This window comes from Gigantopelta aegis, chromosome 9 (genome assembly GCF_016097555.1).
Source record: "Gigantopelta aegis isolate Gae_Host chromosome 9, Gae_host_genome, whole genome shotgun sequence".
Taxonomy (NCBI): domain Eukaryota; kingdom Metazoa; phylum Mollusca; class Gastropoda; order Neomphalida; family Peltospiridae; genus Gigantopelta; species Gigantopelta aegis.
The window spans coordinates 58,226,679-58,244,807 of NC_054707.1; the positions used below are offsets into that span (position 1 = coordinate 58,226,679).

Consider the following 18,129-nt stretch of genomic DNA (forward strand, 5'->3'; position numbering starts at 1 on the left):
CTACATGTGTAACAAGCGTCAGTGAAGAGAACCAGTAATACAGTTTTGGCTACACATTTGTAGACGCCGTTTCACATTTGAAGTACGGTAATCAAAACGTTTCAATATGTTAAAATATAGGGACCCAAAAAGTTTGGTATTTTGGTAAAAAAAAAATCTTACGCCAAATGTATTTAAAGTTTCAGTTAGCCCAATAAAATATAACAAAAATTAAGGAGTTTAAAGAAATGTATTTGATTTTTTATTTAACTTTGGGCAATTTAATAATGAAATATATTTGCCTAATTTAACTTTAATTTATATTTGACAACTTGGCAAACAGCATAAATTCTGCATATAATATGCAGTTATATATATTATTATACAGCAAAATATTTTCCTTTTTTTCACTTAAAAACAGATGTGAAATGGTCCCTATAAATTTGATGCCAAAAATCTACCATAGTGACTGATTCTTTTTGAAATTGCTATTGTTGTGCAACGAACTAGAATTATAAAATACATTACTTCCAAAACACGTGTTTGTGAATGAGCTGCTCTTCTTCTTGGTGTTTTCATCTATGGCTAACAACTGCTTTGGTGCTTCAGGAGTGTCCAATGAAAAACTCTTCATTCGGGCATTCAGTTTCTTCCTGCGAGTCTTTGGACTGTGCGAAGCTGAAAAACATTGTAAAATTGTATGAAAAGTTATAAAAAACAATGCCAAATTAGGTGAGGTGAAACTCATTTCTGAAATGCTTGCAAGTCTTTTATGTAAAAGAAAGATGGAAGATTAAATCCTAATTATGTAATAAAATTATGAAATATTATTAGAACCATCCAAATTTCTCTTGAAGGTAGAACCCAGATCAAAGATGATCCTCGATGCATGTACCAGGGTATCATTAAAAAAATATAGGCCTATTATCCATGCACAATGTAAGATGATATCAAAAGAAGAAAGGAATGTTTAATTTAATGAAAGCAGTGAACAAATTTTAACTACATTATATGGTGTCAGACATATAGTTAAGGATTTTATAGATAATGTGAAAGGAAACCCACGAAACAGGCTACTCTTTCCCATTAGCAACAAGGAATCATCCCACAGACAGGATAGTACACACCAGAGCCTTTGTTACACCAGTTGTGGAACACTGGTTGGAATGAGAAATAGCTCAGTGGGATAGATCTTAGACCAACTGTGCATTACCACTGGGCTATGTTCCCTCTTGAAGGTAGAACCCAAACAAAGTTGATGCATGGTGTTGATGTATTATTCAAAGAACATAGTGATGATCAGACACCAAACAGATTGTTTCGTGGTTCATGAACACTTCATTTTGAATAAGTCAACCTTTTATACAAGTCCACCCAACTGATTATTTGTTTATTTACTATTAAATTTCATCTACTAAGTCAACAAAACAGTTTGTCCTATAATATATCTTGAATGATCTTTTCCATCAACACCAGATTCGTCTTAAAATAATACTTTTGTACTCATTTCCATCTAATGACTCAATGGAATTAAAATCAAAATCTTCCATCTACTAAGTGAACACTGCTACCCTTATCATGTGCTCTATCCAATTGTATCAGATCACTACCCTTTGTCATGTGCTATCTGATACACCTATATCAAGTTGTATCAGATCACTACCCATTATCATGTGCTATCTAATACACCTATATCAAGTTGTATCAGATCACTACCCATTATCATGTGCTATCTGATACGCCTACATCCAGTTGTATCAGATCACTACCCTTTGTCATGTGCTATCTGATACACCTATATCAAGTTGTATCAGATCACTACCCATTATCATGTGCTATCTGATACACCTACATCAAGTTGTATCAGATCACTACCCATTATCATGTGCTATCTGATACGCCTACATCCAATTGTATCAGATCACTACCCATTATCATGTGCTATCTGATACACCTATATCGTATCAGATCACTACCCATTATCATGTGCTATCTGATACACCTATATCAAGTTGTATCAGATCACTACCCATTATCATGTGCTATCAGATACGCCTATATCAAGTTGTATCAGATCACTACCCATTATCATGTGCTATCTGATACGCCTATATCAAGTTGTATCAGATCAATACCCATTATCATGTGCTATCTGATACGCCTATATCAAGTTGTATCAGATCACTACCCATTATCATGTGCTATCAGATACGCCTATATCAAGTTGTATCAGATCACTACCCATTATCATGTGCTATCAGATACGCCTACATCCAGTTATATCAGATCACTACCCATTATCATGTGCTATCTGATACACCTACATCCAGTTGTATCAGATCACTACCCATTATCATGTGCTATCTGATACACCTACATCCAGTTGTATCAGATCACTACCCATTATCATGTGCTATCTGATACACATACATCCAGTTGTATCAGATCACTACCCATTGTCATGTGCTATCTGATACACCTATATCATGTGCTATCAGATACACCTATTTCCAATTGTATCAGATCACTACCAATTATCATGTGCTATCTGATACACATATATTCAGTTGTATCAGATCACTGTTTAATCATTGTAAGTGAGTTACGTACTAAACAAAATGGGGTGAAACTATACCATTAGGTGGATTTATGAAGTGTGATACAACACCTGCCACATACTCGCACTAGCACCAGTGTGTGAAACATCTCAACTGTTATCCATGACAGTTTACTTAAGAATAATATAGGCCCACACCAAATATACAAAACATTTCCAAAATTATTGTTTAGTATTGCCATTTAAAAAAAACCCAACCAAACACTGCTAAAACACACATAAAACCCCCACAAAAAAAACCCAACCCAACCCCACACACACCTAACAAAACAAAAAAACAGAATTAGTTTGACATCTCTACCTTAAGCTAACCCGGTTGAAAGAATAATAATATTGCTCTTGCTGACTGGTTGATTGGTCCATTTGTTCATTCATTCATTAGTTCTTTCATTCATTCATTCATTCATTCATTCATTCATTCATTCATTCATTCATTCATTCATCGATCTATCTATCCATCCATCCATCCATCCATTCATTCAGCATCAGATATATGGGGCTTTATGTATATAAGGGAGACAACTCTTAACTCTCTGTGGTGATAATAATTATTGGAGTGATCACTTACCTTTTCGTTGACAAGTATTTTGATAAGTATACAAGGACAAGATTGTTTTTTAAATCAGACTATCACACTAATACATACTAATAATTACCTGTCTAGTACAGCTAATTATCTACATATTATTCTGTACAGATTTGTAAAAATCCATTGGTTATCTCCCCTTAACTAAATAGCTATAACTTTTGACAATAAGTCTCAGCATAAATCTTTAAAATGCTCTTACTAAAACTGTACCAAGTTTTTACAATGTTTCATACTAACAGATGTATTTTTCTTATTTACCTATAACCTTCCTTACATGTAGTTAATGTCAAAACATTCTTCCAGTAAAACATTGACATTTAGGTAAATCAAAATGACAAACTCATTAACAATTTAAATTTCTATGTACTATATTTCTATGTACTATACAGAGTCCAAAGAATGTTTGACAAGGTTGTTACATTAATACTGAAACAGATACTACCAGTCAAACTTGTGTAAATACCAGAATACAGCAGTCTTCTAGTCAAGTACAGTGAAACCACTCTAAAATGGACACTCTCGGGACCAAGTAAAATGTCCAGTTTAAAGAGATATCCAGTTTAGACAGGTTATTGATTATTAAAATGAGACCATGAAAAACATCCAGTTTTGAGGGAATTCTGGTTTACTAAGGGTCCGGTTTTGAGAGGTTTCATTGTATTATGTTACTAATAGAATAAAGATATTTGTTCAGTCTAATATGTGCTTGCATGAGTGAAACTCCTCTAAACCGGAAACACTAGGGACCAAGTAAAAAGTCCAGTTTAAGATGTATTTGGTTTAGAGAGGTTCTCTTCTGTACAGATATTTAAAAAAAGGGGCAACAAAAAACCATCCGGTTTTGAGGAAATTCTGGTTAACACAGGGTCTGGTTTTGAGTGGTTTCACTGTATCTGGGGAGGAATTGAGCCCAGTGGATAGTGTGTCTTCAGTACCTAGGCTGTAGGATCAAGCACCCTTGGCAGATCCATTGTTTTCTTCCAATCCAACCTATGACCATGACTAATATATCATGTCAAAGACTGTAGTATGTAATGTCCTGTCTATAGAAAAGAAGAAAGGAAGGAAATGTTTTATTTACTCATTTTATTAACAGTTATATGGTGTCGGACATATGGTTAAGGACCACACAGATATTGAGAGAGGAAATCCGCTGTTGCCAACTCATGGGCTACTCTTTTCGATTAGCAACAAGGGATCTTTTATATGCACCAATCCACAGACAGAATAACACATACCAGTCGTGGTGCACTGGCTGGAGCAAGAAATAGCCGGGGATCGATCCCAGACCGACCGTGCATCAAGCAAATGCTTTACCACTGGGTTACGTCCCGCCCTGTCTATAGAAAAGATTCTTGCTGCTAATAGTAAAATGTAGTAGATTTTTTCTAAAGCCCATGTGTTAGAATTATCAAATGTTTGACATCCAGTAACCAATGTGCTCTAGAAATGTTGTTAAACAAAACAAATTTCAGTATGTATATCTGGGTTATAGAGAATCTTTACAAAGAAAACATCTTCCAGTCACATATTGTGCCAATACAAGATTACAGAGATTCTTCTAGTCAAGCATTGTGTAATTACTAGAATAGAAATATTCTTCCAGTCAAGTATTGTGTGAATACTGGTATACATATAGACTTTGTCATATATTGTGTAAATACTGGGTTATAATGTCTTCCTATCAAGTAATAAGTAAATACTGTAACAGAGGGATTATTCTAGTCAAACACTGGGGTTAAAAATACTGGGTTATAAAAGTTTTCCATCATGTAAGTAATGTAATAGGTACAGCAATTCTTTATTATGTTGGTTTGTCTTGCATTCAACAGTTGTGTAAATACTAGAATAGAAATATTTTTCCAGTCAAGTATTGTGTGAATACTGGTATACATATAGACTTTGTCATATATTGTGTAAATACTGGGTTATAACGTCTTCCTATCAAGTAATAAGTAAATACTGTAACAGAGGGATTATTCTAGTCAAACACTGTGGTTAAAAATACTGGGTTATAAAAGTTTTCCATCATGTAAGTAATGTAATAGGTACAGCAATTCTTTATTATGTTGGTTGGTCTTGCATTCAACAGTTGTGTAAATACTAGAATAGAAATATTCTTCCAGTCAAGTATTGTGTGAATACTGGTATACATATATACTTTGTCATATATTGTGTAAATACTGGGTTATAATGTCTTCCTATCAAGTAATAAGTAAATACTGTAACAGAGGGATTATTCTAGTCAAACACTGTGGTTAAAAATACTGGGTTATAAAAGTTTTCCATCATGTAAGTAATGTACTAGGTACAGCAATTCTTTATTATGTTGGTTGGTCTTGCATTCAACAGTTGTGTAAATACTAGAATAGAAAATGCTTCCAGTTAACCATTTTGTAAATACTGGAATAAAGAAATCTTCCAATCAACCATTGTGCAAATACTGGAACAGAGATACAATGTAAATATTGTCATATAGATATTCTTCCAGTCAACCAGTGTGCATATACTGGAACAGAGATGTTCTTCCAGTTAACCACTGTATAAATACTGACAGAGATATAATGCAAAAGAAACATCCACCACCATAACTGGCAGTCTTACAGTCAAGCATACTGGAATACAAATATTCTTCTTGTCAACCATTTTGTAAACAATAGAAGAAAGAATTTATCAAATATTACAAAAATATGTAGAATGATTCTTTGAATCAAGCATTTTGTTACAAGCAGTGTTCCAGAAAATCTTGCAGTCAAGCATTGTGGTATAGATACTGGCTGGGCAATATAGATTCTTCCAGACTACTAGTGTTATAGATACTGGGTTACAGAATTATTTATTGTGTAAATAGTTATATACAGTTATAACTGGGTTACAGTTTTTCAGTCAAGCATTGCATTATAAATACTGGGTTACAAAAATTCAAGTCAGTGATTGTTATAATTATTTGTACTAGATTACAGAAATCTTTCCAATTAGGCATTTTTACAAATATAAATATGTGTACTTAGTTACAGAAATCTTCCAGTTAAGGATTTGGTTACAGAAATTCTTGCAGTCAAGGAGTGCATACGTAAGTCTTTATTATGTAAATGCATATACTGAATACAGTCTCTCAGTCAAGCATGTTGCATTATACTTGGTTAAAATAATAATACTGGATGTGCAGTGTGTGTGGAAGTGCAATAACAACAGACAACAGTACAAGACAGAACTGACAATAAATTATTTATTGGAAGGATGAATAAGGTGAAAACAACAATACTTAAAACAGAACAAACATTTTCAAATGTACAAAAAGTGCATAACAATTCCATCACATTTCATAAACAAATTAAAAACCTTTCAAAAGAACACAAATAAGTATTTGCCATTATTTTAATTTTATTAGTGTTTTTCAGAAGTTTAAACACTGTAAATGAATATAAATAATTTGAATCTAGTTCTAATCATATAGTCCCCCACCCACCTCTCCACTAACAGTTTAATTAGATTAAGATTTTTATAAATTTGAATAATAGTTTCTTATTGCTAAATTTTATTGCGGATTGTAAATACTTGTGAAAGTATATTGTGAAATTGTATTATAGAATTGTATACACATAGGGCTTATGCAGTGGTCTTTTATGTGCACCATCCCACAGACAGGATAGCACATACCATGGCCTTTGATATGCCAGTCATGGTGCACTGGCTGGAACGAGAAATATCCTAATGGATCCCCTAATGGGGACCGATGCAGACTGCCATGCATCAAGCGAGCACTTTACCACTGAGCTACGTCCTGCACCCCTGTAAGAAGTGCATATAAAATATTGCAAGTGGGTTTTTTAAAGACCTATCTGTTATCTAGACAAAGTAGTGCAACAGCCATATGTTGAACGCCAAATAGTTTTAATTAAAAAATTTAGTTACATTTGTACAATTGTATTATTTGCGAAGTTATATTACAAATGTGTTCAAATCTGTTATTGTCTGAATTGTGAAAATCTGCAAAGTCTAGTGTGAACATCTAATATTGGATAAAATATTTGAAATTTTCAAATCTGTTAGTCAGAATTGTGAAAATTATACCGCTTAATAAATCTTAAGCCTAGTCTGGACATCTAATATGTGTATTGAACAAAATATTTGAAAAATAAACTGACAATAAACTGCATTGAACAAAATATTTAAAAAATAAACTGACAATAAACTGTATTGAACAAAATATTTGAAAAATAAACTGACCAACAAGAAACAACAAGTTTCCTGATTTACTATAATACTACTTCTAAAACAAAAACAAACAAAAAAATCCCTGACACAACAAAAAAAAAGTGTTACAAATCTGGTATAAAAAAACTATTTTAAATTTATTGTTACAAAAAGCATAAACTAACAGCATAATTTTTTAAGAATAAGACATTTTAATGCAAACACAATAAATAAAGACACATATTTTGAGCAGTGTTTCATAAGTAAAAATTCACAGCATGCAAATATGTCTTTAAGATTAAAAATAATGTAGACCAGTATTTAAAAACAAAAAGAAAATATGATTTCTTATCAAATATAAACTGGTTAAATATCCATTAAGTTTTAACTTATAGGACACACACAATAAACAAACGTAACAATCCATATACCATAGTATATACATGTGTAGTGTTTTGTTAACCAAATTATCCTTTTCCTCAGAAAAATATGGAAAACACCAAATTCAACAAAATATACAAATAAATAAATTATAAATTATTTATTAAGGCAGATACGATGGCCATTCTATTACATTACAAAATAAAAACCTTTCATTTCTAATTCTAAACAGAATAAAAAAAAATTAAATAACTAAGCAAGACTTATAAAAAAAAAGAGGACAAAATTATGTAAATTACTGAAAGCTGATAAAAGAGAAAAAGGAAAAATATTCTAGGATGTATGTCAAAATAGTTACCATAGAAAATAAAAGTAAATTTTGAATTCTAAATTCCAGATCAAAATACTGCTTTATGACTTAAGTTATTTTAGTACTTCAGCATACAAAAAACTATTTACAAACTAAAGATACAGTTACATTCGCAAAGAAAACAAAGCAATACAGCTAATATAAATTGCATTGAAGTAATTTACCATTCAAAATTGTGCTGCTCATATAAATTGTCTGCTATTTCAAAAAAAGAAGCTATAAACCATTTTTGTATGGATGTAAATATTACACCATCAAACATTGACAAGACACACAATTATAGTGATCACCCTTAAATGGACTTCTTCATTTTCAACTGAAAAGATCCTTATGCACTTTTTGTACCTGAATGTATTATTTCATCAAAATAAACTTCAACTCTTATATTAGTCATGGTTTATTTTAATTATCGGTAACCACTAGAAGTGTTTATTCATATGTTTTTCCTTTATTTTTCACAAATAATTAGAAATAGTGATAAAACAATTAAAATGTACATATCAAAATTTTAATTTATCAAAGAAGAAATCATAACTGGATGGTAATTTTAAAATATTTTTTTTTACTGTGCAAGATAGCAGATACATAAATGTGATATTCTAATGTCTTGGTTACCATTCAAAATATTACTTATTATTGAAGATGAAAAGAACATCTAGAATAAACAAACAATATACCAAAATAATGGTATATAAAAAAAACCAATCTCAGTGAAAAATATTATACAGCTAAAATACAGTTTTACATAGAACACTGTACAATAACTCTTCACAACCTGAGCATGCACCTTGAACAACTGTAATAAGAGAAAGGAATCCAAACAAGTCAGCAATAATGATTTCTAAAAAAAAGAAAAGAAATATTTATAATTACTTTTGAACTTTATTATAAAAAAAAAAATTGTTTATTAAATTTGAAAATGCATATTATATTATTAAAATACCAATTTACCTTCAAATTTCCAACCTCCAAGAACAAACATTACAATTTATCATTTTAAAATACTGTCATCAGACATAAAAACAACTATATTAAAACATTATATTTGACTTGTCTGAATTTTCTAGTTCCCATAAAAATGGTGGAAAGTACTACTACTACATTTGTTGAAACTACTACTACAACATATTTACAAAACAATACTACAACATGTTTACAAATTCAAAATACATGACATAATACAGGTCAGCACATTCCAGTATTTCACAAAACAATTCATGAGACCAACCTTCAAACTATAATGCTTGTTGCAACCCAAGTAACTTATACATATTGTAACAACTTGCTTTTATTTTCCAGTTACAGTATATTTTATTCTTTTTTTTCTTTGTGTTTTTTTCCGGAGTTTTTTTCTTCAATATATTAAAATTAAAAAGATGATTGACCAATTAGTGGACATAATTATAGCAAAGCAAAAGTGTTTAAAGTTGACCTGTACCACCAAAAGATCGAAACATTTTCAAATACATTAACAGATTCAAATCTACTAAGGTATACACATTTTGTTCTTTTTCTACGAAAATGGACAAAGTTAAGACTAAACCTTTAAATCTTTATAGTAATTCTAAATATAGTTGTCAGAAATATTTAAACACATACAAGTGTGTTTAGTTTATTTTCAATACCAGTCAAAATAAAAGCAACATATGGAGATGTCCACTGTTGTGTTACCATATACCTCATACTGAGTAAACATATTCTTAAATATGAAAAAATTAAAAGCTATTAGGTAATTTGTTTGCAATTACTGCAGAGTTTTAATGGTCATTAATATTTCTATTTTATTCAAAAATTAATTTAGTTAAACTTTCTGAAATGATAAATAGGTCTAGAAAGAAATGATTATCATGTTTTAATAATAAATATCTCTAAGAAATAATTAACAAGTTTCATACAAACTTTGATTACTTCAAAAGTATTAAAAAATGTATCCATTAAAACTAAAATGATAAAACTGAAAACATACAAAACAACAAATCACAATTGTCCCAATAAAATACATTCAACATTACAACATATAAAAAACAAAACAACACAACTTTAAGTGAGCACAGTAATTTCTTTAAAATGGCCTTGACCTTTGACCCTGACAAGATGGTTAGCAACATATCACAGACTGCTTATGTTAACACTAACATGGTGGAGTATATGGTGGGGTAACTCTCAAAATGAAATGGTTATATGGAAGAACAGTTAGAATGTCCAGTATTATGCACACAATCCCCTTAAGGGAAGAAACAAAATATATTTAGATACAACACAAATAAATACAAGTTATCTGTTATTGAAAGGGAAACAAAATGCTGAAAAACCATGGCAACGTCAACAAAAACATCCTAGTAACAGGGTAAACCTGTATGACAAACACTAGCATGCTGGAGAAAGGTGTGCCTTAATCTCCTAGTAACCATGGTAGTAAAATAACCAAACAATACTCAGATCTTCAAATCCACGTATGGCTTAACGCCAACACAAAAACAATGACACTCTGTGTCTGCCAACTCATCAAAGATGGCTGCCTTTTCAAAAAAATGCCAGTGTGTTGCATTTCCTTCGACAGCCAATCAAATTGACAGGACCAGACACCCATCTACATCATCTTCAGTATGTACAGTATTGACCAACTATGATGTGCGAGATCAGTTGATGGCTAACTGCATCACATGATTATTTGAGTGAAAAACCAGTCGGGAGACTTGGTCAAGTCAAAACAAACTGTCTAGCATTGATGAGCTTTTCTTAGCCGGACTCGTTAGTTTGTAGAATTGCTTGAAATCTGATCCCAAACCTTGTGTCACTATCTCGGGTTTCAACACATCACCTTGATTCTCACCTAAAAACAAAATAAAAGTCTACAGTTGAGGAAATATAGCCAATGGTCCTTCTTAGTTAAACTTCACAAATGGTATGACCAACTAGGCTTCTTGATAGTCATAGCAACAGGTGGGTTTTTGTTTGTTTGTTCCAGATTCTACATTTACAATGTCTTTAGTAATCAAAGAACCAGAACTGTAATGTGGCCATGGAAAACTGAATAAACCACTGCAAAGTTAAAAGTACAGAAAAGCTGAAAAAAGAAATCAATTAGAAGGAACTCATTCAGTAAAGCTTTTTTTTTTATTGAATGGGGATGTCAGTCTCATTACATGCATAGTCCAAAATAAGACAAAAACTAAAGATTATTTGATGCCAAATATAACTGATTTTTATAGTAATAGTTATTGCCATTTACTGTCAGAATTATACACAATATTACATCTTTGCAAAAATAATTAAATTAAAATTTAAGATAAATCAAGACAGGAAAGTAAAATTTTAGAAATTTTACATTAAAGAACCACTGATGTGCTAAAAAAAAAACCCCAATCTTTTGTACACTTTGAGATACAAAGTAATATTAAAAAACTTCAGTAAGTTGTTATCCATTTAAACATACAAGAATAAAATAAAAATGCAAAATCATTTCACCAATTTTGGAGAAAAAAATAATTTTGATTCAAATTCAAGCATAAACCATCTATTTTCAAAAGTTGTTAATGAGGAGTTCCCAGAGTTAAATTTCATTTGTGGCAAGGTAGACACATAGGGGAGCTGGAAAGAAAGAAGAAAAAGGACAGAAAAGAATTAATAGACTTTTTTTTAATGGATCTGGTGACATGCACTTAGCTCATTGGTTACACAGTTAATCGGGTGCAGGGTGGGGCGGGCTGCACCATTGGTTAATGACCAAATCATTGAAGGTCGCAACACCCAGCACAAGGGTGATCTACCAATTTCATACTGTACATGAGTCATTAGCATGTGCTTGTCATACAATTGTATGTTTTCACTTTGGCATCTTGCCAGCCAGCCTCATGTGACAAGGACAAGAACAGACGGTGGTACCACAATGGCAGACATGAGCTTGGTCTGAAATGTGAGCAGTTATTCATTTACAAAACAAACAATAAAAAAACAAAAAGAAGCAGTTATTCATTTACAAAACAAACAATAAAAAACAAACAAAAAAAGATGTAGTTATTCATTTTCAAAACAAATAACAAAAAACCCCAAAAGAAGCAATTATTCATTTACAAAACATATAACAACAATTAATTTACACAACTAAAAGTGAACAAAACTTTAGATGACATTTATTTCCTTATAGCAAGTTTTCTGAGTTGGCTGTCATTATCATAAAACCTGCCAGAGCCTTTATAAAGATTAAAATCATATATCGGTCCTCTACGTTAACTTTTCCAGCTAGGAGCCAGATGGCACCTACTTGTATTTTTATATAGACAGTATGAAATGTTTTAGTCGCCAAATGAAAAAAATGGTCGCGTTTGCAACCAAATCGGTCGCAATGTAGAGGGCTATATATCAAATACATTTTATATATATATATTGTGCATATCCAATTTAGGCCACTATTAACATTACGATGACCAGAAACATATTGCATATACAACCACTGATATTATAAGTAAGAAAATGTATTTAATATATAATTTTAGTGATTAAAAAGTTTTATTAGATGCAAACATGTTACGATGGCAACCTCTTTGACAAGGACAGTCTCTTTAATAGGAAATTAAATGAAACAAATTATTGGTATTTTACACAACAAATATGTGAAACAAAGTACTCGAATGTGTGAAACATACCAATTATATATAAATACAACAATTACAAATTGTGAAACAAAGCACCTGAATGCATGAAACAAACTACAATGTAATTATATACAACAATGGAAAACAATACTATGGGCTTGCTGAATGAGTTTGATCCTATCACCTGACTCATGTTATGTCCCACTTCACAGCTTACTTGATGATCACAATGATAATAATGATGATGATGATGATGATGATTTTGTGATGATGTTAGTGCATTCCACATCTTTGACTTTGATGTTAAACATGGATTAATTAATGATCAGCTATTGAATATCAAACATTAGATAATTCTGACATGCAGTCATTGAGTCTTTGAGGAAATCCACTACATTTTCCATTTATATATATTGTCCCACACAGGACAGCACGTATCATGGTCTTTGGTATACCAGTCATGGGATACTGGCTAAGATGGGGGGAAAAAATCCAATCAGAGGAGATTCAATCCTAAAAGCCAAGCACCTCTGGTGTACATCCTACCAAATTAACTAGATGCTGCGCCATCTTTATGTACCACTCATACAACACTGTTAAAGGGTTTTTTGTTTTATGATACCACAGCTATTGGATGTCAAACATTTGGTAATTTTGAAAAAAAGTCTTAAAGAGGAAACCCGCTACATTTTTCCATTAGTAGCAAGGGATCTTTTATATGCACCATCCCACAGACAGGATAGTACATACCACAGTCATTGATATATCAGTCATGGTGCACTAGTTGGAATGAGAAATAATTCAATGAGCCTAGAACACTGGTAATGTATATAAAAGAAAGTTAAAGTTAAGGTTTGTTTTGTTTAACAAAACCACTAGAGTACACTGATTAACTAATCATCGGCTATTGGATGTCAAACATTTGATAATTCTGACACATAGTCATGGGTTTTAACTAATCATCGGCTATTGGATATCAAACATTTGATAATTCTGACACATAGTCATGGGTTTTAACTAATCATCGGCTATTGGAATAATTCCACACTACATGTTTCAGTTAGCAGCATGTGATCTGTTATATGCACTTTCCAACAAACAGGAAAGCACCACACAGGACAGTACATGCCACCAAAAATAAAAACATACAACTAATGCAAGTTCTTTACTTCTGCCAAATTCTGGATCCAAAGATATTCAGAGTTGTTCTGAAACTCAGTCTATTTATTACACCACTAAATTAGAAAGCTTGAAACATGCCAATCAGATTGAACCTGGGACCAGTTGTTATGAAGGATTCATGAAAAAACGTCATGTCAAACTGATGGAATGGCTGTTCCTTTCATTTCCTGAGGGAAACAAACCACAACTCTAGCCCATGTCCAATTAAACTACTTTTTTTACAGTGTGAAATAAAATCGGTGAAACACAATCATGTGCCAATTTTATTTTAATTTATTCTAAGTACTGTTATGAGTTTTCTTGCCAAAATTATAATAAAGCTGTTGTATCTGTGAAAATTAGAAAAAAATAACTTTACTTGTTACACAGATATGACACTGGCATTCAAAACAACAAGAACGACATGCCCGACATAACAAATGCTGATCAAACTGGGGCAGTCGTTTAAGACAACCCCCCTCGGCACACACAACCAACCGGTTGGAGCCCGAGGAAGCCGTGTCAGACATTAACCCCCTGTGTAAATCACCCAAAAGACCTCGTAAGACAGAGTAAAACAAAATTACAAATTAATAAACAATTTAACAATTTGACAAAATTTTTACTACAGAACTCGAACATGACTGCAATGGAGGACTGCAGAATCAAAAACGAAGATATACAGTCTACCCATGCGCGGGTGTAGGTGATACATCCGGCAAGGGGAGATAATTCTGCAGTGGAGGTTATAACTCAGGGTCGTATAGCATTGTTGTTGTGCTAGTACGGTAAGTTGAATAAGACTAAATGCATATAACTCCACAAATACAATATGTTTGTGAGAAATGTACTTCCTTTATAATCTTTGTAAAATTGAATATTCTCTGAGTGAAAACAATAATATCTAGCAGGATGTAACAATTCAGGATTGTCTGTTGTTTTGTTTTAGAACAAAATAAATCCCAAAGAGTATAAATTATGTCAATTGGCTAAGCTGTTATACAAAAGTTTACAATGTCTTGAGTTTTTTGTGCATACCCTGATGAACATTTAGTTAAATTTGAAACATACACATTAATAATAACAGGGGGAAAAAATCATATTTGTTTTGAATTCTTGGGTGGGTTTTTTGTGTTCTTGAATTCTCAATGTTCATTCATTTATATTTATTTTCATGCTCATGTCCAATTAATGTTCAAGCATGCTGTTCTGGGCATACAACTCAGTTATCTGGGTCGTGTCCAGGACAGATGGTTAATGGTTAGTGGTTAATTAAAGAGAAGTTGGTGTAGTGAACTCACATCTTACACATTAAGTTGTTAAACCTGTTCTGTGTGGGAGCCAGTATTGGGTTGCGAACCCAGTACCTATCATCCCCAAGTCCAATGGCTTAACCACTACATCACCGAGCCCGGTAATGCTCAATAATACAAAGTTCAAATATACAATAATATCATCAAATGTGATGTTCTCTGAGGACATAATTTTTACTTTCATGCAAAAATTAACAAACTCATGTTGCTATGGATAGACAAATGGAATGCTGTAATCTTGTAACAAGGATTTATGAAAGTTATTGGGTTATGACTGCCAACTTCCGATGTACTGATATGAGATTACATGCACATAGCAAATGTTACAAATACAGAACAAAGTTCGTGTACCATTTTAAAATGGTCTCAAACCAACTTCAAATTTTGTAAATAGTTGAAATATAACATACAATTATTTTGTTAATTGTCTCTTAATGTTTATAAATGACCAATAAATAATTTAAACATATACCTTGTAGAATACACACACAGGAACCTTTTTCTGTGAGTATATACCTTGTAGAATACACACACAGGAACCTTTTTCTGTGAGTATATACCTTGTAGAATACACACACAGGAACCTTTTTCTGTGAGTATATACCTTGTAGAATACACACACAGGAACCTTTTTCTGTGAGTATATATAGTTCTGATATAACCTTCTGCATTTTATTTTCAAACTGCATGGGAAAACATTGGAAAAAAATGGCAATGAAGACTGTAGGTCATAGGTAATTGATGACATCTCATGATCTGGCTATTGGATGTCAAACATTTTTTAATTTTGACATATAGTCTCAGAGAGGAAACCTGCTATATTTTTCCATCAGTAGCAAGGGATCTTTTATATGCATTATCCCACAGGCAGGATAGCACATACCATGATATTTGATATACCAGTTGGGGTACACAGGCTAGAATGAGAAATAGCTCAATGGGCTTACCAACAGGGATCAATCCCAGATCGACCATGCATCAGTCGAGTAATTTACTACTGGGCTACGTCCTGTCCCTGTTAATGGTTAGTTGTCAGTAGTTAATGAAAGACAAGTCAGTATTGTGACCATTGAATACTGGGATGTGAACCCAATACCTTCCAGACCATGTTAAATATATACTGATGAAAGTCTGTAACAGTCCAAAAGCTTTAATTTGGTATTCCTTCAAGTCTGATAGCTTAACTAGAACACCTTCGCTGGTGTGATAAATAGAGATTATTATATGAGCTTGTGTGTCGTACTGATTTTATGAAACGAGTGTCAAGATTTTTGTATTGCCCGAGTGAGAGCGAGGGTAATACATGAATCCTGACACAAGTTTCGTAAAATCAGTACGACTCACACACAAGTGTAATAATGTCTTTATTATCCATATTATTATATTGTTGTTTTCTTTATGAATAACAAGACCCAACTCAAAATGTTTCAGCCACAATTTGAAGGAGATGACAAAATGACGTCATATTTCAAATGCACAGTCTGAGCTAGGTCTGGAAAAGCAACATTGTGTGCTTCGTATGATTATTATTAACTTGGTTATGTTGAACCATGTGGATAACAATACTAATCAAACGTCCACGTTTATCATTCCTAAGAACAGCAATGACTCACAGGCATCAAAACAACAACAAAAAGCACACTAACTAAAAACCCCACCCACACACTCACAACAGATATAAAACCTACAACCTGTAATTACCAGTATGTCTTGGTTTTCTGTACTATTTTCTTAACAGTAATAACCCCTGACTCACAACTTTAACTACTTGCTGTATGGTGAAAACAAACCTTGACTTAAGTGTGAATGAGAATGGGAAAACATCACAAGCATTTCATTTAGCCTACACTTATTTTTATGCTTATATCAAATTAAGGATCAAGCACGCTTTCCCAGGCATACACACATCAGCTATCTGGGCTGTCTGTCCAGGACATTGGGTTAGTGGTTAGTTGGTAGTGAGAGAAAGCCCATATCTACCAGCCTTTTGTGATCATTGAACCGAAGCCAATATTCACAAGCTGCACATTTGTGTCCCTTACAATAACAAGAATTCTGTGGAATTAATAGAGTAGAATAAAGAAAGAAAGAAATGTTTTATTTAACGACGCACTCAACACATTTTATTTACGGTTATATGGCATCAGACATATGATTAAGGACCACACAGATTTTGAGAGGAAACCCGCTGTCGCCACAACATGGACTACTTTTTCCGATTAGCAGCAAGTGATCTTTTATTTACGCTTCCCACAGGCAGGATAGTACAAACCATGGCCTTTGTTATGGATCACTGGTTGGTGCAAGTGGTTTACACCTACCCATTGAGACTTGCAGAGCACTCACTCAGGGTTTGGAGTCGGTATCTGGATTAAAAATCCCATGCCTCGACTGGGATCCGAACCCATTACCTATCAGCCTGTAGACCGATGGCCTAACAACGACGCCACCAAGGCCGGTAGGGTAGCATACAATAGATGTTTAACAATACCCCAGCACAAAAAATATATCAGCTATTGGGTGTCAAACTATGTCTGTGGAATGAATAAGAAAATAATTTGTAACGAAACATTCTGGGTTAAGCTAGTTTTAGATACCAGTAACCAAGAAACCCTACAAAATAAACAAACAATATCCCATCTCAAAAAAAAAAAAAAAAAACGCTTTAAAATAAAACGATGTTAATTTTAAAAAAAATTTATAAAAAATTTTAACATTGTAATTTGATAAGCATTCATCTATAAACCAAGTTTCAATTATTTATATTTTATAGTTTGTGACAAATGGAGCTAACCAAGAAAACTTAATGTTGAGCTAAATAGAAAAGTTGACATGACATCTGCTGCTGCTGACCAATAAGAAATTCCTTTATTTTGCCTTTTGACTATATCAAAGGTGGGGATGGGTGGGACGTAGCCCAGTGGTAA

At 32.7% G+C, this 18,129-nt stretch overlaps 1 protein-coding gene across 1 annotated transcript in view; it reads right to left on the reverse strand.

The window, feature by feature from the left end:
• Window positions 1-6,400: 6,400 nt before the first annotated feature.
• The window catches only part of LOC121381665, a 235,383-nt gene continuing 223,654 nt past the window's right edge, over window positions 6,401-18,129 (reverse strand). The window contains exon 14 of the mRNA XM_041511009.1: window positions 6,401-10,966. Within this exon, the coding sequence (XP_041366943.1) occupies window positions 10,839-10,966 (128 nt within the window). The 3' untranslated portion in view covers window positions 6,401-10,838. The remainder of the gene's footprint in view (window positions 10,967-18,129) is intronic.